The sequence below is a fragment of the Penicillium citrinum genome, assembly GCF_028827155.1.
Source record: "Penicillium citrinum strain IBT 23319 chromosome Unknown utg000008l:1.0-2707905.0:1.0-2709502.0, whole genome shotgun sequence".
NCBI classification, from domain to species: Eukaryota; Fungi; Ascomycota; class Eurotiomycetes; order Eurotiales; family Aspergillaceae; genus Penicillium; species Penicillium citrinum.
Genome location: NW_026622693.1, coordinates 2399415 through 2425573, shown reverse-complemented (window position 1 = coordinate 2425573; position 26159 = coordinate 2399415). Strand labels below are relative to the sequence as shown.

Here is a 26159-nt window from a genome sequence, read left to right as displayed (position 1 = left end):
TATAGTAATACATCCAGCCGTACTAGAATCCCCTAACCCAGAAGTACATCGCACGAACGGCTTCAATAATCTTGAGAAAGATTTGTGGTGTGTCTTTGGGGCAGTGGAAGAGACATGGTTCCTGGCTGGCTGGCATCGTATACCCTACATTCATGGATTTCGGGATGGGAGATATCACTGAAATTCGGTGCTCGGGCAATCCAGACAAAGATCCGGTTTGATGGTATGGGTATATTTTTGTAGCAACATTTAATCCTTTTGCTTATCTGGAATCGTCATAATTGGGGTAACAATCGACATGGAATCTTAGATTCAAGGAACAAGTTGTTCCATAGATTGGTATTATATTGATGCAGGATTGAACACTCATGCGGCGTAGCCTATGTTAGAGGGAGTATGTGCATTAGAAATTAATGTTCAAATGGTGACATCCTGTTTCCTGATCTTGATTCATAAAAAACCATAATAATCATTGGTAGGGCCTGTCTGCAAAACATGGATCTAGATTCCACTTCGTACCATAGACAGGCCTAGAAATTGCGATTTCGTGGTGGACTTCCCAATCGAGAACCCCATTAATGAGATCTCCGATTCATGAGACTGTTGAGCTTAAGCACAATACACAGTAGATATTGATTCGATATCTAATCCTTGGAAATACATTTTCTTCTAGGTATATGTTGAGACCCCAAACGGAGGGTTTATTTATGCGGAAGACGATGGCATGCTAGGCATCGATCCACTGGGAGCACCACCACTGCCACCACTGCCTCCCATAGCGGAGCTGTCCGAATTTTGGTGACCGCCGTTGGCGTCGTGGTAAGCAGCAATACTGTAGTACGAGTTGTCGGTATAGTCGGCAGTGGAGTTGATGCCAATCTGGATCCAAGCGAAGAGGCCATCGTCAAGACTGTCTCCGAGGTATATATACTCAGGGAAAGGGTCGTAGGAAGCGTCGGCCTGTAGGACACTCCACATATCATCGGCGTTCGAGGTAATAGCCTGAGTGTTGCTGGAATAGGGGTATGTGTCCTCAACCGCGGAGCGAAGGACTTCATTCCAGAACAGCTGGCCAATGTGAGCGACATTGCCAGTTCCCACCTCGAGAGTCTTGTTGGGAAGCAGGGTGGCATTCAGATGGGTCAAAAGATGGGTGTGAGTAGCGCGTCCATCGTAGTGGCCGGGGAAGATGCTATCGAAATCAACCACGCCATCCTGATCAGTCTGCTGAACACCGCGCAGATAAGTGCTGTCCCAGCCGCCGGAAGCATAGTTGCCGCTCACTGAGATGCCACTGTACACACCAGTGGCATTGGCTTGCCAGATATCAACCAGGGCACCGGGGACAGGGCGACAGGTGTTGATGTCGATGTACTGCACTTCAAGGTGAACATCGACGCCATCGGAGTAGAGCTTCTCTTTCACATTCTCACGAACGACCTCTCCCCAAACGTAGTAGGGACCGTCAGTAACAGTGGGAGTCAAAATACACGAGGTATTGGCACCAAAGATGGACTCTGGGTTCATCATGCCATGCTGATAGGCGTCGGTTCGGTTGTGGTCAATTGCCTCCCACTTTTCCAGGGCGGCAAGGTTACGACGATACTTCTGAGGAGCTATGGTATGTAAAAGACATTGGTTAGATCTTGTTGTTAGGTATATTGTTTGCGGCAGAACTTACCAGTAGTGATGCCGCGCTTTTGACGAAGCTTTTGAACAGTGTGAGCACGACGAGCCACATTACGCTTTGCCAACTCTCGTGCTTGTAGTGTACTCTCACACCCACCCAGAGATCGCTTTCCAGCAGCTGCCATCACATCACGAGCGTGAATATCACGCTTCAGGGTATGAGGGTCGTGCTTCTCGCCGGGGTGGGCGACGACAGAGGCAGCCAAGCAGGCGGCTGCAATGGCCAGAAATTTGGATAGATGAACCATAGCAAAAATGGATTCTCAACTCGATCTCGAAGGTGGCTAGTATATTGGCATATAACCTATCAACCATTTCAAGAACCCTCCTCCATCATTATATATATGGCGATGCCATTGAACCAGCTTCTTTGGCCGCGTCATTCTCATGACAGCACGGATAAGTGGGAGATGCCCATCTCCCACTTATCATGGAGCAGATGGCCCTTTCCCTTCAAGATGAAACTACTTTATCTCCATCAACAGGTCAAATCCATACCATAGAGAGGCCGGCCAGGACACTTGGCGCCACGCGTTGGCCAGTGTTTGACACCGGGAGCTCCACTAGGTTAGTCGTGAACGAGGAATGATCGCCTTCAGCTGACGAATGGAACAGCCTCAATTTGCAAAGTCGAGGCCCTGCCAAGACATTTGTCAGCGGTGGTTTTGCTCCGACGAGAAAGAATCATAGTAAAGCAGTTGAAAATAAGGAGAAGTGCCTGGCAGATAATTGCCGGAGGTGGAGCTGGTGAAGCTTGACGGCGTCAGCTTTTGGCTTTGGAATGTGGAGACTATAGAAAAGTAATGTCATTGACATTTCGATTCGTCCATTCTGCCTTCGAAATCCCAAAGTTCTGAGTCGTCCACTAGTAAGACTGTGCTAATCGACTTGTTGACATGACCAGGGCAAGTCAAAAGACATGGTGTAGTCTTTTTTAGAAAGGACAAGAATGCTTCCACAAATGAACACCGCAAGTGCAATTATACAGTATGTTGACCGATATATGAAAGGAGTCATTGTTTAATTTTCTGTCTAGTTGGAATAAGTTGCCAGAAGCTTATGTATGCGATTCCGGCTGAATGTGCTTTCAGAATTCGTAAAATAGCTTGATTTCAGACCATAAGAGATCAAATATCATCATTGACACTCAACATCCAGCAGAGCTTGTTTGATCTTCCAAAATTTGATGCTGGTCTCATATTAGGTCAATGATCGAAAGGTAGAGAAATATTTTATATAGAGATATTACGTCCACAGCTCGTAACTGCTAGTATCTACTATTAACCCTTGACGATGTTTGATTCCTTCAAGTTTCTGGCAAGCAGCAGCAGGAATGGTATGGATATGCCATCGATTCGCATTGTTTTATCCTGTTTATTGGGCGACTAAATTAATTTGTTAAATATAGTAGCTAGTAGTACATAATTGTTACTAGTGAGCCGGTTATACCTGGATTCTAGGAGTGTGTAAGGCTTGGTGTCGTAGTCTATGTGAAACAACTTGAGTTAGGCAACATTTGTGTACTGATAGGAGGGATCTAGCCACCTGGATATACTAGCAAGTGGAAAAGCGCTAAGAATAGTATAGCTCTATAGGTAAAGTACTACTTTGGATAAATTTAGTAGCTTTATTGCAGCCCCGCTATGTACAACCTTTGTAATACTAAGAACTGACGCGGTAGACATGAAACTAGTGTACTGCCTAGGCAGTGAGATTGGTCCTGGCGGCCGATAATGTAGCATTTAGATGGTATACACTGATAGGGCTTACGCCTGTGCAATAGGCATCTGAGTACAATTGCTACCGTAATCATCCCGATCATGAGTTTATGGTGGTACTATGTACTGGTTCAATAGTATGAACTTTCACTAAACCATAATTTACTAACTACTCCTAATGCCATTAATAGCAGCCGAATCATCCGTGTCCCTCTGTTCCTGAAAATTGATCCTCCACGTCAGTCCCTTAAAACATTTATGGTAGACGTTAAAGCACTATAACTAAGGTAATAAATCATTGAACCTCCGGCTCCGGCGTTTTCTCGGCATTTCAGTCCCACGTCTATCTGTACAACTAGTCAGCATAGATCATAGAATTGGAATTTCACCGGCTGAACTGATGATCCATTCGGCAAACAGCAACTTGGAATATGGATTTTAGTACCAGCCCTTTGGGATATACGATAATTCAGCTTCATATTTCCTTCTATTGACTCATGGTCCTGGTCAACACATGCATCTTTAAGTCTCAACGTACTTGCGACTTGTCAGGTGGTCTTGGGGCTCTTCCTACTTGTCTATGAACGGGCTTCATGGTCGACGAGGCGGCCAAGCTCGTCGGCCTGTGGATAGAAGTATTATCGTCATCATTGGATGTTACGACTTAGGAAGAGAAGTGTATTCCCGTGGCAGACAGGGTCGTCGCCGCGAACTCGGAATATCCATGATGTTTCGTTCATTCTTGATCCTCGTCCCATTGGTCTTGTTCAAAATCTTAGCAGACGCAACATATATAAGATTCCAGTTCCAAGGTCACGAAATTTACAAGGTCAATTTCACCAAAAGAATAAGCAAATAAGTCATACAATACAACCTAGATAACTTGCTTATTAAGGAAAATGCCCACCATGCTCTCCATTGCTACAATTGTCGGCCTAATTAGTGTCGCGAGTCTTGCTACTCCCATCTTCCCATTCGGAGATCAATCACGGGTAAGTTGCAACTAACCCGGAGCCAGGGTAGTAGAATTTGCAGCGCTGAAAATTCAAGATTCAATACTGCAACGACCATTTCCCTTCCAATTGCCACTATCAGCGCGTCCATGACAAAGCGTGCACCAAGCTGGACCACCCGTAAGACAATTTGCATCTCGATTAATACGAAGATGTAATGGCTAACGGTCAAATTGTAGTGGCAATATTCGCTGGATTGGTGCTTGGGATAGCTGCTGGCTTTACAGGTCTGTTTTCAATCATGAGAATTGTATCTGACACTTACTAACATCGTGTCAGCAACGATAAATGTACCGGTAATTCGAAGTCGAACCTAGACGTATTCCCTATGGTATTCGATTCTCCTTTTGACGGTAGGGCCGTTTATTGCGACTAGACTATAATATTGAAAGCAGTCGGATTTCCTGAGTACTAAGCGAGGAGGAATCATTTTGATAAATGCCATGAAGTCGTTTTCATTTATATTGACTTCCGATTGTATGAAAAATAATGCGAAGGTAGTGCTATGCTTAGCAATTCAAGATCGTTTACGTGTTAGTGATTCCGAATTTAAGAGTCGGCACCCTCGCGAGTATCTTAATATCGTTGTCTGAAGTGGCGCTCAAACTGCCTCTCCAGTCTTCTCATCTGCCTCTGAGCTAGCGTCTTCCGAATGTTCTGGGTCAAACATCGATTCTCTCATGAATGGACTGCGACGCCGAATGTCCGGTCCCTTGAGCACAAGAACTACAGGAACAACAGAGAGCGCCACACCGACGAAGCCCAAAAGTGAACCTGCCCATCCAAAGCCAAGGGTATCAAAGAGCTGAAAAGATGCCAGTGGAAGAAAAGCTCCAAATGTATTGCGCCCCAATGAAGCAGCTGACAGTGCCGAAGCTGCGTATTTCTCGTATGCGTCTGTCAAATAATTGACGACAGCCATATAAATCGAGTAAATACCCACTCCGGTACAGCCAATACCGAGAGTAGGAACTATCCAATGGATCGATCCGTCTCCCACACTTCCCCAACCATACCAGAACAATCCCCCCGCGAAGAGAAGACTTCCCGGAATTGAAGTGTAAAGACGGGCCTCGGGTATTGGCTTGCCTGGGTTGATATGGTTTCGCTTTGCCGAACGGAGATAGATCCAATCTTGTAGAGGGTTGACTACCGTGCCAATGACGGCACCAACGGAAATTGCCAGCTGTACAAGACCTGTAGTAAACGTACCCCATCCGTAATTGTGACTGAATGTCTGACCAACGCTCGAAAAGAACAAAAATAGAATTCCCCATGCAAAGCTGACCCAAAGAGTAAAAAATATGACGACAGGCTCGGTAAGAAGCATACGCGTGGGTCGCTCAAAGGAAACTTGCACCAACTTCAACACGCTGGTTGTGTTTAGTTCAGATTCCGAGTAAATTGGACGACCAGTTTCCCAGCGAAGTTTCTTAGCACGCTTTCGCAGGATAACATCAGCTCGAGTCTCCCGGAGAATAAGATAGAAGATCGGGATTAAAGCCGCATTGTAGATGATTTGGATGTAGAATATCCTGCCTAATTGTCAGCGAATTATTCATGGCACTAGTGCTATTTGCACATACCATCTCCAGGGATCTTTCTTATGGATTTCTTGGATAGCGGAGCCGATGAATGGCCCGAGAGCAATTCCAACGACGCTAGTGAAGCCGAACAAGGACATTGGCAGACTGCGAGCTTTATCGCCATACCAAACATCACTAATACTGCCACCAACGATATTAATAGAAACTGACGAGGCGCCTCCCCCAAAGAACCGAGTCACGACCAATGTTGCAAAATTCTGTGCAAATGCCGATGGGAATAAGGAGACAACCAAAAGAAAGTACGATACGAAATATCCCGGCATGCGCCCTGATGATTCCGTAAGTGGGACGAAGATGAGAGGCCAGAACGCTGCCCCCATATTCCAAGATGTCGTGGCCCAGGCCAAATTTGGGAAAGGCTCATTCTGTACATGAAATCGCTGTGCCATGTATGTATTTCCAGCACCGTAAGACCCGGCCGGTAGACCTGTCAGAATTGAGCTAGAAGCGGTCAATACCAGAAATGATTGCATGCATTATTGCCAAGTCACGGCGGGGTACATACATGAAGCAGATCGTGATGGTCAGGACCCATTTGTATGTCTTACTCCAATTGAAGCTGTAACAGTTTAGTTGCCCAACTCAACCTTTGTCAATTTACCAATTCCACTCACGGATTGTCGGGATCATTTGGCCCATCCCAAGTATGTATTTCAACATGTTCTTTGTCTCGCAATGGATGTTGTCCGACATGACCAATATGCGAATCCCGTGAGAAAAAAAGAGCGAACTCTAGTTGGGTCAACTCAATTAGTGAATTATTTTCCAATGAATGTGTCTTGCGCGGAAACTCATTGCATACCGAGAAATAAAAGTATCGTTGAATTGGTTATGATGCAGGGTACTAGCTGTAGATGATCTTTGTAGAATCTCACCTGTAGATCCAACACGAGAATGGCGGACTCTCTGTGGTGGTCCTTGTGGAGGCACTTGAGGAGGAATTTGGGCGTTTGATTCATCCATCGTACAAAGACCGCATTAGCGCATGCTAATTTCCACCAGCAAGCATGCCGGGAATAGGCAGGTAATATTCAAAGGTGTCGAATAATGGTTGACCTAATCAGTGCGCCGTTTGTGCCTGTCTAAGCGTCATGCCCGGGGAATGTGGATACATCTGGAGCGGACGATGGATGATTCAGCGATTGAATTGGCCATTTTCTTTTCAGTCTTAAGAAATCATCTCTATTTCCAGTCCTTGAAATCAAAAGAAAAATGTAGGAAATAGAAAGAGAAAGAGAAAAAACATTGTCCATGATTCAGCGGTGTGCATTCCGACTATTTTTGAAAAGGTTCACACCGTTCATGCAGTTTGAACTGATGGTCTTGAGGCTACCCGATCACTCTTTCCAGCCACCTCGATCGATGATAGGTAGATCCCCCCGCTGCTTACTCGAATCCAGTCAAGTCAAGGCTAAAATTAACCTTGGGTAAGATTCGATCGGTCTTATTTTTGATTTCTTTCCCTCATCTTCACCGCCGGATCTGTCTTTGATGCTTTTATTCCCCATTTTGTATACTTCGATTTGGTGGGGCACAATTTGTCCATCTGCGACGTGTACCTACTTGAGGCATTACAAGTCGCACGATCGCGGAATGGCTAGTGAACCGGACGGTGGTCTGACTCTGAACCTAATTCCTTGCTAGTAATTCGTGTCAAGATGGTCCCATAGAGCATCGTGGGTCAACGACCAACTTGACGTCAAAAAAAAGAAGTGGATAACTGTTAAGTAGTCATGACATCATGGCCCGATGTCATCCGAACAAGTTGATATCAAAACTACATTTCTACCACACGCACTCTTTACGTACTTTATTGAGAGACACTAAAAGAGAAGAAGAAAGAAAAAGAAAGAAAAAGTACAATAGTGAACGAATTAAGGACTTCTGCAATGAGGGGCTGCACCACAGGCCTCGTTCTGCCCCGAGCGCAACAGGTTCTACAGTGGAGCGTATCAGAACGAGGCATTCCAGCCAGGATCTGCCACCTATGCCGTCATGGTCATTGAAAAGGGTTTGGAGGGGCAGGGAGGGGGAATAACAAGGCATAGATAACCGATGAACCTTGGGAGCTTCCGTAAATTTAGGTATATTTAACCACCTCAACCCACCCTGCTTCTTCGTGTTCTTCATCTCAACTTTCTCCTTTCCATCTACAACTCAATCTTCATCCACCACCATGCCTATCCCCGTTCCCCAAGCCGATAGCCTTAAGGACCTCCTTAGCCTCAAGGGCAAGGTCGTCGTCGTCACCGGTGCTTCCGGTCCCCGTGGTATGGGTATCGAAGCTGCCCGTGGCTGCGCCGAGATGGGTGCCGACCTCGCTATCACCTACGCCTCCCGCCCCGAGGGTGGTGAGAGGAACGCCAAGGAGCTGTCCGAGAAGTACGGTGTCACAGTTAAGGCCTACAAGTGCGATGTTGGTAACTGGGAGAGCGTCGAGGGTTTCGTCAAGGCCGTCATTAAGGACTTCGGCAAGATCGACGCCTTCATCGCCAACGCTGGTCGTACTGCCAACAGCGGTATCCTGGATGGCTCCGTCAGTGACTGGGAGGAGGTTATCCAAACCGACCTGAACGGTACTTTCCACTGCGCTAAGGCTGTGGGTCACCACTTCAAGGAGCGCGGTACCGGCTCCTTCGTCATCACCTCCTCCATGTCCGGCCACATCGCCAACTTCCCTCAAGAACAGACATCTTACAACGTCGCCAAGGCTGGCTGCATCCACATGGCTCGCTCTCTCGCCAACGAGTGGCGCGACTTTGCTCGTGTTAACAGCATCTCCCCCGGATACATCGACACTGGTCTCTCCGACTTCGTCGATCAAAAGATCCAGGATCTGTGGAACTCTATGATTCCCATGGGCCGCAACGGTCAAGCTAAGGAGCTTAAGGGTGCCTACGTTTACCTGGTTTCTGACGCCAGCACCTACATGACTGGTAACGATCTGATCATTGACGGCGGTTACTGCGTCCGGTAAATTATTTTCGTGTACATAATAAAAAAAGGGAAACCTGTCTTGGCTGGGTCGGAGCAGGTTCTTCGAACCCAACTTGCTTTCGGTACAGAATGATATCATATTCAGAATCCACTCTTATCTTGTTTATTCTTCCCGATAACTTTGCGATTCGCCCCACTGCTAAGAATGTCCGAACGTCACACCGGGTTCCGGCCCGGTTTGGGCATCGACTCGGCATGCCGAGATGGTAGAAATATTTCCTTAATGAGCGGCAAAAAGGACGATTGCCTGACGTAGTATATGAGATATTTTTCAATCAAACCTTTGTTCGAGTTCATTCTACAAACGCGACCGCAAATCATCCACCTTAATCGGCCAGTGGGCCAGCAATGCTCTTGGTGATCGGAGCTTTCTCCACGTAAATTCCAGACCAGAACCAATCCTCCGCCTTCTCATCAGATCCTCCATTATCAAGACGAAGTTCTCCAATATGGAAATCAGCGGAGTTTGTCGAAGTAGAAGCGCTCACACCTTTCACGACCTGCGTGAGTGCATCGCTGCCATTGGAAGCCCATAACCCAACGGTTTTTGCATCGAAATCAATATCGTAGGCGAAATTATACCAATGACCGGCCTGGAGATCTGTCGACCAATGTGTTGTACTGTCCACACACCAGCGTAGTGTATTATCTTGTTTTGCTGAGTCGCCGCTCAACAATCCGTATTTGAGCTCGGTGAAATGGCTCTGTGGAAAGTATTAGCAGGGGTTCTTATTCTAGTTTGCCCCGACCGTCTGGACCGACCTCGAAAAATGCAATCTGATGCTCGGATTTTGCACTTGGAGCATTGGTTTCGTTCGTGGAAAGCGAAAAATGATAGAATAAATGACCACTGCCGAGGTCCTCGTTTGTCTGGGGGATGAGTTCGCTGCGCATCATTGTTTGTCCATTCCAAGAAGATGTCCCATCCTATTCGAGTTAGCTAGTTGTTAGCACGATATTAGCAGAGTGGCTACAAGTCTCACAATAGTGATTCGAATTCCCCGGTCATCACTCTTGTCTGCTGGGTTTTTGAAAGACTCTGAGAGTCCAAGGTAATTCCCGGTCTTTCCTTCGCCGTGGATATACCACTGATAGTCTCCAATTTGATTGGACCACGACCCTAAGCTCTAGTTAACAGGAGAGCAATCTAATGCTTTGTAATTGACCTACATTCATCGAACTCTTTGACACTGGAAGACGAGTTGAAAAAGCCACTCCACAAGACCTCGCCACACTCTGCCACAATTGGCATGACGGCCCAGACAATTGACTTCATATTCATGAACGAACTGCACTTTGCAAGAACAGGAATTGAGCTTTGATTTTACGTGCTCAACTATCTGTCATTCCTCTACTCTTATATCCTCTGAAAAACGACCGTCGAGATTTGAAACAGGGACTACTGACAGTAGGCATTTGTGGAGTCTTCGGCGCATGTCGAAACAAAGTAACGTCTTGTATATATTCATTGACTGCTTAATCCGAATGCTTAACTATATTTCCGATGTGATCGTCAAGGGATATTCCGAAATTGACACGGACCAAGCGAGTCTCATAGCTGCCTTTTTGAAACGCGGAGCAACTTGAAACGGCGCCAAGTCAATCACCCAACAGCTAATTTCCCAAGACGAAATCTCTTCTCGATGAATCATGACCAGTGGTGAGTATTGTAAGAGTATCTCTAACTAGAATTATCCACTGGACTCTGCACAGGAGAAGCTGGCATTGTTGGGATCGTCGTGGATAGCTTTTCCAGAGACCCAGAGACCCATTCCACACTGTTTTCAAGGTCAGCTTGAATCGAGGTCTTCAAGTCTCTCAGGTTTAGTACTTACAAGGCAGCCTCCAATCCCGACAATCACGAGGTTGAGACATGTCAAGGAGATCTTCTTCCAATTTCGGCTATATTGACCCCAATTGAGGAATAGCCAGAAGATGCCACTCAGTCCGTCTGAAAGAAGTTCGGAACTCGCGTTAGCTTGAATTTCCGTTTGGAGACACGTATATACAAAGATTTTGACTTACAAGTAAACCAGCTCGCGAATAATGCAGTCTAGTGATCCATATCAGTTAGTGGGGAGAGGCTTTTCCCATTTATAGCATAATCCAATGATCGAGAGGCACTGACGATAAGACTTAGGAGATTGTTGAAAACTGGAATAGCCTCTGCGATGATCCAGGCAATAATCCAAAGCACGAGGCTGATTGCGACCCAAGAGCCGACTGCGCGAAAGCTTCGCGTTTGCATATGGTTCGTTCCTCGGAAGACTCGAACATAAATGTACTTTGCTGCGACATGACCATTGATCACTCCGGCAATCACAATCTGTAGATCTTTAGTCTCCGTATGACAAAATTGTCAGTTCTCGGTCCTACCGTCGGAATAGCGATTCCATAAGCGACTTTGGCCGTAATAGGACTTGTCGAGCTGAGAGCAGGCGATTTAACATCTTTTCCGCCATAGTAATAGATTACAATCGCTGCAACAGTGTACATGATTGTGTCCGTTCCCTGAAGTAAGTATAGTGTCTTGGGGTAATCTGTTGGAATCTTCATTTCCGAAATAAAGCCGAAGAAAGCAACATGGCCAGCTGGTTATACTGCGTTAGCGTAGAGCAGGGCGCAATATACCGCAATGAATTTATGGAATAACCTACCATATGCAAAAACAATGTTTGTCACGGCCAAAAATCCAGTTGCAACATCAGTCTTGGTTGTCGCATCGATTTTTCCATCTCCGGGGCGCTGAATGGCAATTGCTATCATCGTTATAAGGACAGCGCTATTCACGGAGTCAGTAGGCGAAAAGACTAGATGGCTTCAGCAAACTTACGCAAGAATACTTCCAAAGGCTGAGACTCGTCAGTAATACAACTTCCTTCTGACTTCATTGCTATCAAGAATCACTCACATGCAAAGGAGAACCAGGATACCTTGCGCAAGGTTCTGGGAACGGCGAAGATAAAAGAAATGATCAATCCAACCACTCCAAACACGATCGAACAGGTTCCATGGTTAGTGAGGGTATTCATCATCACCGTGAACGTCAGTATGTGGCTTCCCATGATGAAAATAAGGAACAATAGCTGCGCAGTGCCTAGGAACTCGCGACCAAATTGTGCGAGGCCAATCTTTCCGAAGAGCACCTCCCCAGCATCTGCCATGGAGTGTACATGAGGGTAGCGAAGTTTGAATTGTCCCAGAGTATAGCCTGTGTATGTAGCCAGAAGACCCAGTCCCACTATCAAAATAACCGCACTGTCGTTGTGTGAGCAAAAGGGCTCTATGATAAATTATCCCATTATGCTTGAAAAGAATGAGTGTCACTCACGGAGCAAGTCCTAGTGTTGCGACTGCGGATGGAAGGGATAGGATTCCTAGAGATACTGTTTCCGCAATCATGACTACCGAGTAGTTTCAACATTAGGCAAGATCGGTCGTTTTAGGAGGTCCGAATATAACGTGAACTCGAAATACGTACTCATTCCGCATTGCCTGGATCGAGGATAGCGTTCGTCAGGCTTCGTGATAAATTTGATGTTAAGACTATACTCACCACCAATACAAAGTCCGATATTTGACTTCCGCATAGTCCTCGTTTCCAAAGGGATTATCCTGGTCTGGAGGCGCGCGCTCGAAGTGTTGCTTTTCTGTGGCATCGAGACCATCATCGCGCTTGTAATATGGATCTCGTTGAATCGGATCGCGGTATGACTGTGCCATTTCTGTAGATTATCTTGTTCTCGCAAACGCAAGGGTACAAAGTGAGTGATGAAGAGGCAAGCGACATCAAGAGCGAGTCAGAAACAAAGAGCAGTCAGAGGCACGTTCTAAATCACTCTCGGAACCTTGCGCCAGTCACGAAATCATAACTTCCAGTGGCATATCTAACTAGAGAGTTACTACTGGAGAACAAGTCTCCACCGACTGAGGTAGTATTGCGGGGAAACTCAGAAATAAAGCAGGCTGGTGGGTCCAAACATGATATTGGTTCCTAATGACAGCCATTCAATGAGTAGGGAAAGTCCAGTTTACTGTCGCGAAGCGCCTTAGTCTCTTTCACACAAGGGTTGGAAAGGTAGCGAATCATAGAGTGACTTTTTAAGGGATATGGCGTACGCTAAGCGGCGCCATGGCTGAATTTACCTGGACAACCCTTGACCAAAGAGCTTGTGAACGCCTACCGGTCTTCCGAGATGTTTTCCATTGGCTGTTAGAGTGCAAGTGACGGAAACCCGGACACCCCGATCGTTCAAGGCGCCCAAAGCTGTACAGGGGCGAGAGCTTGATTCAAATAATTGTGAAAAGAAAGTGCTTCAAGATTGGGGAGTGGTGCAGTCATTATATTCATTAGTGAGAGATAGATCATGATGGTCAATAGTACCAGGTAGTATATTTCCATCTTTCACTAGCGAAAAAAAAATCAAAATGAAACCGTCGAGTCTTCTTAGCCCCCACACGCCAAGATTGTAGCATTGACTGATGCTACATTGCTGACCATCTGCGCACGAGTGAAAGGTCCCAAGGACTCCAGTATCCATTGGTACTTGAAGAATCGAAGGGGGCGGAAGAGGGGGAATGGCAGTACATACAATCATTGCCACGGCTACGCACGGGTATTTCCAGGGTTGAGGGGCCCTAGGATCTCCGCGGAAGCAAATCTGGGGAAAGCAAATTCGAATAAAGTACTATGATACGATCCAAGTCTGACTGCATGGCCCTCTCGGGCATTGCCCTTAACATCAGCACTTCATTCTCCACAGTATGTTTACTGGAAATACTACGAAGCATGCAAATAGCGGGACTTGGATTATTCTTGGACTATTTTGAAAGAGTATACAGCATGCTGGTTAGGCTCTATGCTATATTTACAGCTAGCGTGTGTGACTTCTCGAATTTAATAAGCTTCCGAGGCGGTTAGGATATATGTGTTGTATAAAAACGAATATAGTACAAATAGCAAATCTTCTCTGCGAAGACAATCTGCCGAGAAGATTGGTCGGCGATCAAAGAACAGATTATTTGATGTATCCTCCACCCATAGATGTCTGCGCCACCTTCCTCCAAAATCCCCCTTCTCCTTTCCCTGACTCGTCCATTTCAGCACGAAGAACAGGGTTGATGCCCTTCTTTCTCCATTTCTCCTGTTTCTCGAGAGGGATTTTGTGTACAGGATGATCTGCTGTAGGGTTCCCATCTTTATCATAGGGTCTTGACGAGGAGGACGAACTAGGAGTAATGCCCCATTTCATACCGGCGGCTGCAGCCGCCTGTTGTTCTCTGATTGTGTCTTTCTTGGTGCCATGGGAAGTCTCCGGTACCAGTGTAGTTTCGCTTTGGTTGCTCGGCATTTTGGTGGCCACCCTTGTTGGGATTTGTGGTAGACGGTATGAATCAAGGATATTTCACGCTTGGTGCGATCTGTATGGCCATTGCTTTGACTCTCGTTTGCGCCGTGCAAGGCTTGCTCTTATAAATCACCCCATGGTGTTGGGGGCGGGGCGGAAGAAGGCGCCCCGCTCCGCCCGATGAGATCATAGTGGAATTCGCCCAGGGCTGTGTTAATGAAGGGTCTTTTCGATATTCCGATCCATATGATAAGCGGAAGCATACTGTTGAAGGGGATTCGGATCTTTTGGGTTATGTGTTTTGTAGAAATCAAGCATTACTTTCGACAGGCTGGGGGGGCCAACCAGCTACTTTTCTTGATCAGCAGAATGAGAAGCACTGGTAGATACTATCAATCTATGGAGAGACTCCCGACTTCTTCCAAGTTGTAAGCATTAGGAAGCCGTAAGCTCAAAGCCAAATAAGTCCATAACAGATGCTTGGTTATTATCCCAAGTGTCCAGGATAGCATTGATATCCTGCGCCTCTGGGTACGTCAAATAGTCCATCATATCAACAGGGAAATTCTGTGAAGAGTCGACAGGAGTAAACATCTCCTGGCGTTGGATATTCGGCGGCTGCAGTATATCCTTCCCGGGTTCTGGTTTCGCAGTATATGGGATTTGATCATCCACTAGTCCGCGTGCGACTCTGGAAAACGCAAAACAGATCTTGTAAAGTCGGGCAGAGGCATCAGAAACAGCGTGGATAGGATGCAAGGTTGTCACTACAGTTTCCAATAGGTCGAGATCGGTCCGACTTTTTGCAGCGACGATATGAAGGAAGATAACGATGAAAGGCGTAAACGATGAATAGAGTAGGACCCTGCAGTTGTTAGGTCACGGTAAAGTAATAAACGGGCATAAATGGACTAACCAGTTGGCATAGTCTGCGACTGAAAATCGAGTCGATTGTTGATAGTCTGCAAAGCATCGTAGGTGGCTGTTCAGACTCAATCGGGCTGCCTCCAAGCATCGAATGTCGATCTCTCCTCCCATTTTCGCAGTAAATGATGCCCGAAGCAGGGTCGTGAGGGTTGAGTAGAATGATAGATCCCATATCCTCCCGGCCATATAGAACAACTCCTTTTTATCAACATGATCTACCGTTATCTAGAGTTTCGATTGTAGAGATTAGCGCAAGTCAATAAGAACTAGCAATTTCATTTTGATGACTTGCCTCTTTCCTGCCTCTGTTGCATTCTCGCAGTGCCATTTCCAAGTCATTGATATACTGTCTCCGTGCGGGTTGCGCCCTTCTTAGACCTTGCGCTGAATATAGCTGGTTATATATCTCTCCTTGTATCTCGCTGAGTTTAACGATATATATGAAAGCTGAATCCCATGGCCGAACAGTCAAGTCCTCAGACAAATTAGGATAGCGGCAGTCGATATCGAAGTCAGGAATATACGATGCCCGTCCCAGGAATAACGACGCGGTATGATCCATCATATAGATGGTCCAGAATAATCGGCGCTTATCATCCGCATTCCCGGAATCGTCCTTCTGGTAAGTTGATTCACGATGTAGGCCAAGCATTTGACAATGTTGTGCCGCACTGGCAACCAAATTACTCCCGAGGGCTGGTTTTGCCTCATCCTGGGCCTTTATTGCCTGGAATATGTGTTAAAAAGGCCACATAAAGATCATAGTCTATCTAATTCGGTTCGACTTACTCCCATAGCCAATGCCAAGAGGTTCTCGAAACTTGGTACGGCTAGTACCTCAACGGTCATCAAGCCTGCCTCGAAACTCTCTTTGCATGCATTCAGGTGTGCTGCAAGATCAAATTTCTCGGACAGAATGTCTTTCGTGTTGATGCTTTCTTTCAAAACAAAGTATAGAACCCCATGCATAGCTGCAACATCTCCAACTGATACCTTTCGTGTTGGAAAATAGACTCGTTGGCACAGCTGCTCAAGTAGTACAGGACTATTGATTGGGTATGATGTAAGGAATAGCGGTTTTTGAACTTTAGATGTCAGACTAATCGCAAAAACTCTCAATGAGAAACCGACAGAAATGAATGGATGTGGACATGCGTACCTTGGAACCTTCGAAGCATTGTTACGATGAATTCAGCAGGTAAAGGTAGATTAGTGGCATTTGATTGGGTATTTGCTTCATTGGCGAGCGGTTTATTGGGTATGTTGGAGCCGAGGAGACTATTAATAGAGTCTAGAGTGGCACTCAAATTCGATGCATCTGGTCCGGTAGTAGGATGTGCAAACCTCTCCACAATTTCCTTCGCCTGTGCAGATTGACTGGCAAATGAGGATTCTCCTTCATAGAGAGGTGTTTGACCACTTTCGGTAACTGTATCCCCGGGACTGGTCTTGTGAATATTTTCATTGTCCACTGCGTCGCCAGGCAAATTCCCAGATCCCGGTTTGTGGCCCAGTTGAACTTCGACATTACGAAGGCGAGTTTCCAATAGTTTCATACGCCCTTCCCTGTTATGAACAAAGTTAGCTCTGATACCGGAATACCCAGTGTATCTCCTACATCTGCTGCATTCGATCCAACTTTGGAGATTCCTTCCTCTCGGATTTTTGGCACGATATGCCCGATGCCATGCAATTCGAACACGGGAATGTGCGATCACAACGAATCTGAGAATGTATCAATATCACCCTTCATGTTGAAGACTCAAGCCCTTCTATGCACGGTAGATTCTACATACCTTGCGAGTCCTACATCCTTCACACTGCGAAGAAAATGAAATTAGTCCTCCTTCCATTGCCATCATCGCACTACCAATGGAATGACATACTGCTTTTGGAATTAAGGACAATCTTTTCCTTCGATTCTGGATTGTCTCTGGGCGTGATGTCTCCATCTTTACTTCATGCATGAACTGCGGGTGTTTGATAGATGCAAAAGGGAAAGAATGCCGCAGTCCACGCACCCGCGGATTCCGCGCGGCCGAGACCCACTTTGAATTAATTCAGCCAATAATCGTGGATTGTTCTACTACAGTGCGATGTTTGGCTGTTCGGAGAATATTTGATTGATTGAAAATTTAGGCCAAGTTTGTCAAATTATACTTAAAGTTGACTGCGCATATGCGTATGTTTCTGAAGTAGGAAAACCAGTCACACAATGAATATCCCGTTCTAACCCCCCCGGCTGAGTCCACGCTAGTTATATGAAAACAAATAATGAACAAATGTCGTGAGCACGTTTCGTCATGGAATGTCCTTTCATCTCTTCAAGTAGGAATGAAATGCTTCGAGTCATTCTCTTGTTGACTAAAGCTCTCCGGAAAAGCGGCGATACCACCGATGATACCGATGGCCATAAAGCACAGGCTGATGATGGACCAAATAACACCCCAGCATTGGGAGGAGCCTCCATATCTCTTGGCGAAGACACTGGCGTCGGAACTATTCACTTTGCGTAGGATGAGGTCATCACACTATCAGGTATATGTTAGCATATTGGACAATAGTTGATATTGGATGGGTTGTGAGCTCATACAATATCCCAAACGCTGTAAAGCGCTGACATGACACCAATAAAAAGCTATTCATTAGTTAGTAACAGTTAGGAAAAAATTGATAGTAGTATTTGTAAGGGATGGTCAACTTACCACGACCCATCTCAGGGCCTCGCCATGGGCAATGAACCAACAGGCCACGAGCAATCCCACGGCCAGAAGAACAGTCAAGATTGTTAACCAGTCACGCCGGGCCCACCACAAAGTGAGAAGAAAGCAAACACCGAGAACGATGCTGGCCACTTTTGAAGCGACAATATCAAAGCCCGCGAAGATCAGAAGAGCGCCGATAATCGAGGATCCCAGATAGCCAGCGGGCAAGGTGATAGCACTCATTCCTCCTTGCATATGAGTGACGCCGCCCTCATGTGGATCAAGACTAATAGACTTGACTCTACCACCAGTGCAGCAGGCGGTGATTGCATGGCCGAATTCATGGAAGGCGATCACCAACATCTATACCAGACGAGATGGTGAGTTTTAGGCAGCGACAATTTGTTGTCAACAAGTTCAGCTTACCTTGAAGGGCCACAGTACCCAACGCACATACGGGATATTCCATAGTAAAGCGATCACAACGACATAAACAGCCATGATCCCTAAAGTGATACTTTGAGTATGGTTGACGGACAGGCCCCGTTTTGCTAAATGCGGGGCCGTCTCGACCGCTCGTTGCCCGAGCAGCTGGTATAAGGCTGGCATGGTGTGTGGTGTAGTGTGGGTTCCGCAAGGTCGTTGCACCTGCAGATTGTCAAAAAGTAAACGTGTACCAAACGAATGAAGTTGTTGCAGAAAAGAGACACACGATCAAATTTAACGAGAGATGAAAGATTCAAAAAGAAATGAAGGACGCGCGGAATGGAAGAGACGCGCAGGCTGATCGTGGCTTGGCAATACCCAATTTGGAATAGTGTGTGGCTGGTTTAAGCCTAAATTTAGCTCTTTTCTTTTTCATTTTCAGCCCTGCGACAGGCTGCAAAATACCACAAGTTGAGACATCGACAGCTTTGAAGCAGTGGCAATCATCATTTAGACTCAGTATCACTGGAGAAGAAGTCAGTTGTATTGTGAGATTACAATTTTGTCACTTTTATTCTAGTCAGGCCAGCTGATCCGGAGGTAGTCACGTGAACTCACCGATGTAAACGGCGGAAGTAAACAAACCAACTCTACGTAGACTGTACCTTGGTACCTACCAAGATACAGTCTATGTAGGTGTTTATATACCATCTGGACAATTGATACACTTTTCAGACTATTAGCAGTTCCTTCTTTTCAAAGCTTGTCCTGCTTAAGGTTTTTTTTTTGGTTACACGACTCTTCCTGAGTAATGCACACCTGGGCAGGGATAGTTGTTGCTCTGGATAAATATATCTCGACATGTGTTTTCAATACTCATAACTCGAACAACTTGTTCGAGTATTCATAATTTCAGAAATTGTAATTAAATCAGTATTCAATAATACAACCCCAGCGTATGATACTTCTATAATCAAAACAATTTGACCAATTCAAGAAATATCAATTCCCGTATGTATTGTCAGTAGACCGAGTTGACAGATATGTACTTCCACCCGGACATTGGAGTGTGATCTTGCAGTTCTTAATCTAACAAAATCGTTACAATGAGCGTAGTAATAGTATTTGTATTGTAGGGATACAATATATGCAATGTAGATAATAGCTTAGTACTCAGAAATTAATAACTTATACAACTTGTAGACGACCAAAACTGGAAGTCCATCAATTGTCCGTTCCCTTTAAAGCGTGTCGATCGCAATGCCACGTCCTCCGCCCAAAATGCAACGCTGACCCCGCAAAACATTCTCTCGTCTCCACTTCCCCAACAATAGATTTATTCTACAGTCAAAGACCATGGAGTAATATCTTCAAGTCGATTCTTGAACGGACGAGCGCGCCAATCTACCGGCTTCGAGCGCGCCGTCAGAATGGTCGTCCTTTTGCCCATCCTCTCTATACTTGGGGCTGTCGCAGCTCAGCCGATTGGCCAGGACAAATCAATCTATCACAAAAATGCCGGCGTGCTTCAATACGTCAATCCCATAATTGGCACGTACGGTACAACTCCCAATGGAAATGGAGGCATGATCCCATCTGTTTCAACGCCATTTGGAATGACTCGCTGGACACCACAAACAAGAGAGAATTTTATCTCCCAAGTCCCCTACGGAGCAAGTGACCGCTTGATGCATGGATTTCAGGCGACACATCAGCCAGCGATTTGGATGGGTGAGTCTGGTCAAGTTATCCTAATGCCAGGATTTGGTGATGTACAGCCATTATTTCAGAATCGAGGATTGGCTTTTCGGAAAACCGACGAGCACAGTACACCTTATGTCTACGAGGTCCTTCTAGATGCAACCCAATTGATGAACCGAGATTGGAATGCCACCTCGGAAGCTGCTGGCTATGGTCCGGATCCTGGTGGTGCTGGCGCAGTACCGAGTGATGTGCAGGAGGGCAGCAATGGACGCATACGCAAACGGGAAGTCAAGCAGGATATACTACAGGGTAATACTGTTGATGATGATGATGATGGTGGTGATGATGATGATGCGCAATACCCCAGATCAATTCAGGTAGGATATGCGAAGTATCTGTTTTCGAACCCAAGTTCTGATTTGCTATTTGCTAGGTGGCTTTATCTGCAAAATCCCACGCCAGTCACCTTCGTTTCGACTTCCAGACTCATACAGACAATCCCGATTACGAAAAGCTCGATCCCTGGGTATTCGTTGAAGTTTCTCGCAAAAACTGGACCGGAGAGGTACACATTGACCCCAACCGCAGAGAAATCTATGGCTATAATACCGAACGACAAGACTACTTGTTAGGGCCTGACCATGCCCCTTCATTCAAAGGCTTTTTTGTTTCTCAATTTTCAGAACCTTTTTCTGCGCAAGGAGTCACAGATGGCAATCAAACCACGGCAGAGCTGGAAAGGACTGGAAATTTCACCGGGGCATACGTTAAGTTTCCCCAAAACACGACACGAGTGGAAGTCCGGACGGGCGTTTCCTTTGTCAGTGTTGAACAAGCACGCAGAAACTTGAACATTGAGGCCCCGGCCAATGCGACTTTTGAGGACATGGTAGAAGATGTAAAACAGGCTTGGCTTGAAAAACTTGGCCGCGTGCACATTGAAGGCGTCAACAAAACAAATGAAGACCAAGATCCTCGAACAATTTGGTACACCGGTCTTTTTCACTCTCTTCAGTACCCCAATGACTATTCAGAGCCACTCACTGGTGGTGACGACTCCACGCGCGTCTTTTATTCTGGATACACCGATAGCGTACATACAAGCGACGACTCATACTACCAGTCATGGTCAATCTGGGATACTTATCGAGCCGAACATTCTATATTGACACTGTTTGCTCCCGAAAGAGTGAACAGCATGATGCGATCTCTCCTTAGCATCTTTGACTGGTCCGGCTGGCTACCGATGTGGGCCAATATCGTGGAAACAAATATCATGATCTCCACAAACGCAGATGCAGTATTGGCTAATGCGCTAGAACGAGGCTTTCGCGGCTTCAACATCTCGAAGGCATGGGAAGCCGTGAAAAAAGATGCTTTTACTCCGCCCGATCGTGATACCGAGCTTCTATATTATGATCGCGAGCCATTTACTCCGTACGAAGCACGCGCTGGCTTGACTGCTTACATGAAGCAAGGATGGGTATCTAACGATGGCTGGTCGGAAGCTGGAAGCCGTACGTTGGATTACGCCTTTGATGACTTCGCATGTTCCGTCGTCGCGCGCCATGCGGGAGTTGAGCAGGGTACTATTGATAGTTTGCTTGCGCGAAGTGGGAACTACAAGCATATCTGGAACAATGACACACAATTCATGCAGGCTCGAAATGCGAATGGTAGCTGGGCAAATAACACCTGGGGCTGGACGGAAGGCGACGACTGGGTCTACACCTTTGACGTGATGCACGATGTGAAAGGATTGGCGGAGTTATTTGGAGGAGCCGAAACCATGTCCAAAAAAATGGATATTTACTTCCAAGGAGGCCACAATGACCAAACCAACGAGCCCAGCCACCATGTTCCCTATCTATATTCTCTGCTGGGCTACCCTGATCGAGCCGCAGACGTCATTCGTGACATTGCGTGGGCCAATTACAATGCCACGAGTGGCGGACTCGGTGGGAACGAAGATCTGGGCCAGATGAGTGCCTGGTATTTGTTTACGGCGCTTGGCTTTTACCCTGTGAACCCGGCTAGCGACGAGTATGTGGTTGGCACGCCTTTTTTCGAAAGGGTGTCCATTCGTCTCCCGACTGGCACCAGGAACGGAGGAAAGCAGACTAGTGATCCGGAGAAAGTGCTTGTCATCAGTGCCGCCGGGGCCCCTACCAAGCCATACATCAAGAGCCTCAAGGTCAATGGGAAGAACGTTGTCTCTCCCATTCTCAAGCATGGCGATATCGTTAGGGCGACGAGTATCGATTTTGAAATGAGCGATACTCCAACCAAGTGGGCAGCACAGCCTGTGTGGTCAAGCTAGTGGAAATCATACGACTTATTATCTCGAGGTCATACCGAAAACCCTTTCAACTATATACAGTCAAGGCCACGATCAGTCCGAGCAACGAATGAAAAGCAAACGCTGCTGGCCGCTGTACAGTAATTCTTTCATCTAGAGTACCATTAGTAGTCATCTTTGTTTATTCTTCATCTATGTATTCCATCGATTCGGTGACTCCCCACCCAAGAGCGTAATTTAAGCATGGATGTCGACATCCCGCCAGGGGATCATGCCATATATCTGCTGCATCCTTGTCTGACATGGGTTCACCGTGATGATTGAGTCTAACCATCATTGTCGGGTCTAACCTTTGCCATTTTAGTTTCATATAGCGTGCTTCCAGCGTCATTTCTGCGCCCGCCAAGTCAAGAGTGTGGAGTCTCCACAGTCTTCGGCACGGAGGCGAGATGCCGAACCCTTCGATCTTTCCTCCGCATACACCGGAACGAGGCTGGATTTCGATCTGAGTGGGTATATAGTATAGATCGATTTCTTCAGAGGTCTTGGATCTCTGATCCAGAGACTTTTTCTCATCATCAACCAGATTCGAGCGCGGCAATGCGTTTAGACGACGAGCCGGACATTTTCCGAGCGGGTGCTCGTTACGACCCGAGTGGATCCGATGGAGCCTGGAGAAGCAGCCAACTAAGAAATGTTGAAGACGATCGTCATAGACGACCTGCCCAAATCGTGTGTGCCTGTCCGTCATACAGACACTGAGTGAACGCCGTTGACGGGGGTTTCTCCATAGTGGACCGGTCTGCAGTTGAGATCTCGGCAGTTTCGGGGGGACCTGGAAGGGAGCGCGAAGTATCTGCGAGGTTAAATACTACCATTGACCCGGGGTTTAAGAGGGACTTGTTAGATAACCTTCAAGCCAAAACTGCCGTTGCAAGATGTTTGGACCGAAGACTTGGGTTTGGGCGACTCTTGCTGCTTCGGCTGTGCCGTCTCTAGCGGCGCGGGCGTCTTTGAATCTTGGTAATGGATTCGATTTAACCATTGACAAGGACTCAAATCACTTGTCAATTGCTCGAGGAAATAGCTCCATTTGGGAGACTATTCCTGGCAAACCCTTCCTGAGTGCTTCATCCGGAGTTGATGATGTCGCCGGTTCAAGTGGTAACTTTAAGATCACTGATGTTGACGAGGACAAGTGCACCGATCAGCAGATCCGTCGTGTCAGCCAGCTTTCATGGAACGGCAGCTTCAATAACAAGGCTTCTGTAGTTGAGGGAACACTATCGGGGTGCGGAGATGACTCTGTCGACTTTTCCTTTGCGGTTTGGGTGCCTGCTGAGCTATCAGACCGTATTGCCTTCCATATCGATGTCAAGCCCGGTCCCTCCAACGATGCTGCTAGCAAGCTATTCCTGACCTACCGGTCCTCCAAGTCCGAGGACTTCTATGGAATGGGTGGCCAGGGATCATTTGCTTCATTGAAGAACCAGTCTGTTCCAATCTTCTCTCGTGAGCAGGGTGTTGGTCGTGGTGACCAACCTACCACGGAGCTCCAGAACAAGGATAGCTTCTTTGCTGGTGGTGATCATTTCACAACCTACTCTGCTGTCCCTCAATACATCTCTTCCAAGGCCCGTGTCTTCCACTTGTCTGAGGAAAGCACTGCCTACACCAAGTTCGATTTCACTGAGTCCGAGGCCGTGACTGTGCGATACGCCGCGCTTACTGTCGATGGATATTTCATCCAAGCTGAGAACATGCTGGATGGCATCACCAAATTGACCGAGTACACCGGCAGAATGGCCGAGCTTCCTCGCTGGGTTGATACTGGTTAGTATCGCCATGATTCTCCCTTTTGCAAGACTGAAGCAAGTCTGACATAGACTAGGCGCTGTTCTCGGTATCCAGGGTGGTCAGGATAAGGTCAACAAGATTGTTGACCAGGGTCTCCGACAGGACTGTCCTATCGCTGCTGTCTGGCTGCAAGACTGGTATGAATACTCTCTGTCACTATCCCAAACATTCTTATACTTACGTGATTAGGTCCGGAACTCACTCTCAAAGCGTTTCCTACATGCCACTCAAGGTCTCCCGTCTGTGGTGGAACTGGGAGTCCGACGCAAAGCTCTACCCAACCTGGAAGCAGTTTGTGCAGGATCTTCGTGACCAGCACAATGTGCGCACTCTGTCTTACGTCAACCCTTTCCTTGCCAACGTGAGCACCAAGCCCGATGGCTACAGACGCGACCTCTTCCTGGAGGCCACAAAGGGAGGCTACATGATCCAGAACTCCACTACCAACAGCACTTCGATTGTGTCCAGTGGCCCTGGTATCGAGGCTGGCATCGTTGACCTTACCAACCCTACTGCTCGTAACTGGTTCCGTAATGTCCTTATCGACGAGGTCTTCAGTGCGAACATCTCTGGCTACATGTGCGACTTTGGTGAATACACTCCTGTGACTCCGGACACTCAATTCTACAACAAGAGCATTGATCCGATGTTCTATCACAACCAGTATCCTCGTGACTGGCCCAAGCTGCACCACTCTCTGACCAAGACTGTCTCCAGCTTCAAGGAGTCGATTCTCTTCCAGCGTTCATCTGCCTTGGGATCTCAGCGATACATGAACCTGTACTGGGCTGGTGACCAGGATACCAACTGGGGAGTAAATGATGGCATCAAGTCTTCCGTCACCGTCATGGGCCACATGGGTCTTTCCGGCTTTGCCCACGGACACGTTGAGATTGGTGGATATACTACCACCTTCACCGAAGAAGCTGTCGTTAACCGCACTGCCGAGCTGTTGGGTCGCTGGGGTGAGCTCTCAGCCGTTTCCAGCGCCGTCTTCCGCTCGCACGAAGGAAATGTCCCTCAATTGAACGCACAGTTCTACACCAACTCGACGACCTACGCCTACTACGCATACAATGCGCGCATGTTCCGTAGTCTGGCCACCTACCGTCGCCGCATCTTGGATACCGAGAGCAAGAAGCTCGGCTGGCCTCTGCTCCGTATGCCTGTCATCTACCATCCCGACGATGCCAAGGCCAAGAACATCAGCTACGAGAGCTTCTACCTTGGAGCGGATCTGTACGTGGCACCGGTCTTGGACTCTGGTCGTACCAGCGTTGAGGTTTACCTTCCTGGAACTGAAACTTTCACTCACGTCTGGAATGGTAAGAAGTATCACGGTGGACAGACTATCCGTGTTGCCGCTCCTTATGGTAAGCCTGCCGTCTTTGTGGTCGGGCAGCCTAAGCACAATGATCTCAAGGACTTCCTTGAATTTGCTCGCAAGGAGAATGGAACTGTCATCCATGTTTAGATGAAGATAGAGATGGTTTATGTTTATAGATGTGGATATGATATATTTATATGAACAATATCGACTACTTGTTGGATGCTTTTCTCTGATTGGTCAAAAATATTTCTATGTAGTTGTTGTCTCTCATCGCACCTGCCATTCTTAACATCTTTCGTTCTTTCCTCCATTCTGCATCGACTTTCTTTTCTTTCTTCTCTTCCTTCTTCTCCCAACCTTCTCTTCTCTTCAACTCATCATTGCCTCTCTTCATCCCGTCTATCTACAAACGTGAACCATGCCTTCTCACCCCACAACCACGCAAGCACGCAACTTACCAGAAAATATAACACGCGATCTTCCTAGCATCCCCAAGCTCGAAAAGAAATGGCGATTTTTCAATTTGGGCCGCAAGAGTC

General features: G+C 46.9%; 10 protein-coding genes across 10 annotated transcripts; 3 read left to right on the top strand and 7 right to left on the bottom strand.

The window, feature by feature from the left end:
• Positions 1 to 705: 705 nt before the first annotated feature.
• On the bottom strand, positions 706 to 1937 carry N7469_009351 (intradiol ring-cleavage dioxygenase; the record flags this gene model as incomplete). The annotated part of the gene is made up of 2 exons (XM_056648269.1): positions 706 to 1616; positions 1682 to 1937. 2 exons carry the CDS (start codon positions 1935 to 1937, stop codon positions 706 to 708), a joined length of 1167 nt encoding a protein of 388 aa, XP_056498034.1.
• Positions 1938 to 5021: 3084 nt separating this feature from the next.
• N7469_009350 (uncharacterized protein) lies at positions 5022 to 6990 on the bottom strand (the record flags this gene model as incomplete). The annotated part of the gene is made up of 5 exons (XM_056648268.1): positions 5022 to 5955; positions 6007 to 6468; positions 6533 to 6586; positions 6642 to 6759; positions 6819 to 6990. The coding sequence occupies 5 exons, from the start codon at positions 6988 to 6990 to the stop codon at positions 5022 to 5024; spliced, it is 1740 nt and encodes a 579-aa protein (XP_056498033.1).
• A 1213-nt stretch (positions 6991 to 8203) lies between these two features.
• N7469_009349 (SDR family oxidoreductase) lies at positions 8204 to 9004 on the top strand (the record flags this gene model as incomplete). Its single annotated transcript, XM_056648267.1, has 1 exon — positions 8204 to 9004. The coding sequence occupies one exon, from the start codon at positions 8204 to 8206 to the stop codon at positions 9002 to 9004; it is 801 nt and encodes a 266-aa protein (XP_056498032.1).
• A 346-nt stretch (positions 9005 to 9350) lies between these two features.
• N7469_009348 (glycoside hydrolase family 131 protein) lies at positions 9351 to 10306 on the bottom strand (the record flags this gene model as incomplete). The annotated part of the gene is made up of 4 exons (XM_056648266.1): positions 9351 to 9728; positions 9787 to 9951; positions 10008 to 10144; positions 10195 to 10306. The coding sequence occupies 4 exons, from the start codon at positions 10304 to 10306 to the stop codon at positions 9351 to 9353; spliced, it is 792 nt and encodes a 263-aa protein (XP_056498031.1).
• A 409-nt stretch (positions 10307 to 10715) lies between these two features.
• On the bottom strand, positions 10716 to 12747 carry N7469_009347 (uncharacterized protein; the record flags this gene model as incomplete). Its single annotated transcript, XM_056648265.1, has 11 exons — positions 10716 to 10802; positions 10860 to 10975; positions 11050 to 11077; positions 11153 to 11350; positions 11401 to 11615; positions 11682 to 11806; positions 11858 to 11876; positions 11936 to 12282; positions 12356 to 12428; positions 12506 to 12519; positions 12581 to 12747. The coding sequence occupies 11 exons, from the start codon at positions 12745 to 12747 to the stop codon at positions 10716 to 10718; spliced, it is 1389 nt and encodes a 462-aa protein (XP_056498030.1).
• A 1295-nt stretch (positions 12748 to 14042) lies between these two features.
• Positions 14043 to 14375, bottom strand: N7469_009346 (uncharacterized protein; the record flags this gene model as incomplete). The annotated part of the gene is made up of 1 exon (XM_056648264.1): positions 14043 to 14375. One exon carries the CDS (start codon positions 14373 to 14375, stop codon positions 14043 to 14045), a length of 333 nt encoding a protein of 110 aa, XP_056498029.1.
• A 432-nt stretch (positions 14376 to 14807) lies between these two features.
• Positions 14808 to 16855, bottom strand: N7469_009345 (transcription factor domain-containing protein; the record flags this gene model as incomplete). Its single annotated transcript, XM_056648263.1, has 5 exons — positions 14808 to 15237; positions 15289 to 15524; positions 15766 to 16026; positions 16089 to 16384; positions 16459 to 16855. 5 exons carry the CDS (start codon positions 16853 to 16855, stop codon positions 14808 to 14810), a joined length of 1620 nt encoding a protein of 539 aa, XP_056498028.1.
• A 768-nt stretch (positions 16856 to 17623) lies between these two features.
• On the bottom strand, positions 17624 to 18613 carry N7469_009344 (M50 family metallopeptidase; the record flags this gene model as incomplete). Its single annotated transcript, XM_056648262.1, has 4 exons — positions 17624 to 17830; positions 17893 to 17937; positions 18005 to 18367; positions 18431 to 18613. The coding sequence occupies 4 exons, from the start codon at positions 18611 to 18613 to the stop codon at positions 17624 to 17626; spliced, it is 798 nt and encodes a 265-aa protein (XP_056498027.1).
• A 1247-nt stretch (positions 18614 to 19860) lies between these two features.
• N7469_009343 (GH92 family glycosyl hydrolase) lies at positions 19861 to 22454 on the top strand (the record flags this gene model as incomplete). Its single annotated transcript, XM_056648261.1, has 2 exons — positions 19861 to 20511; positions 20568 to 22454. 2 exons carry the CDS (start codon positions 19861 to 19863, stop codon positions 22452 to 22454), a joined length of 2538 nt encoding a protein of 845 aa, XP_056498026.1.
• Positions 22455 to 23371: 917 nt separating this feature from the next.
• On the top strand, positions 23372 to 25764 carry N7469_009342 (uncharacterized protein; the record flags this gene model as incomplete). The annotated part of the gene is made up of 3 exons (XM_056648260.1): positions 23372 to 24266; positions 24325 to 24427; positions 24480 to 25764. The coding sequence occupies 3 exons, from the start codon at positions 23372 to 23374 to the stop codon at positions 25762 to 25764; spliced, it is 2283 nt and encodes a 760-aa protein (XP_056498025.1).
• Between the last annotated feature and the right edge of the window lie 395 nt (positions 25765 to 26159).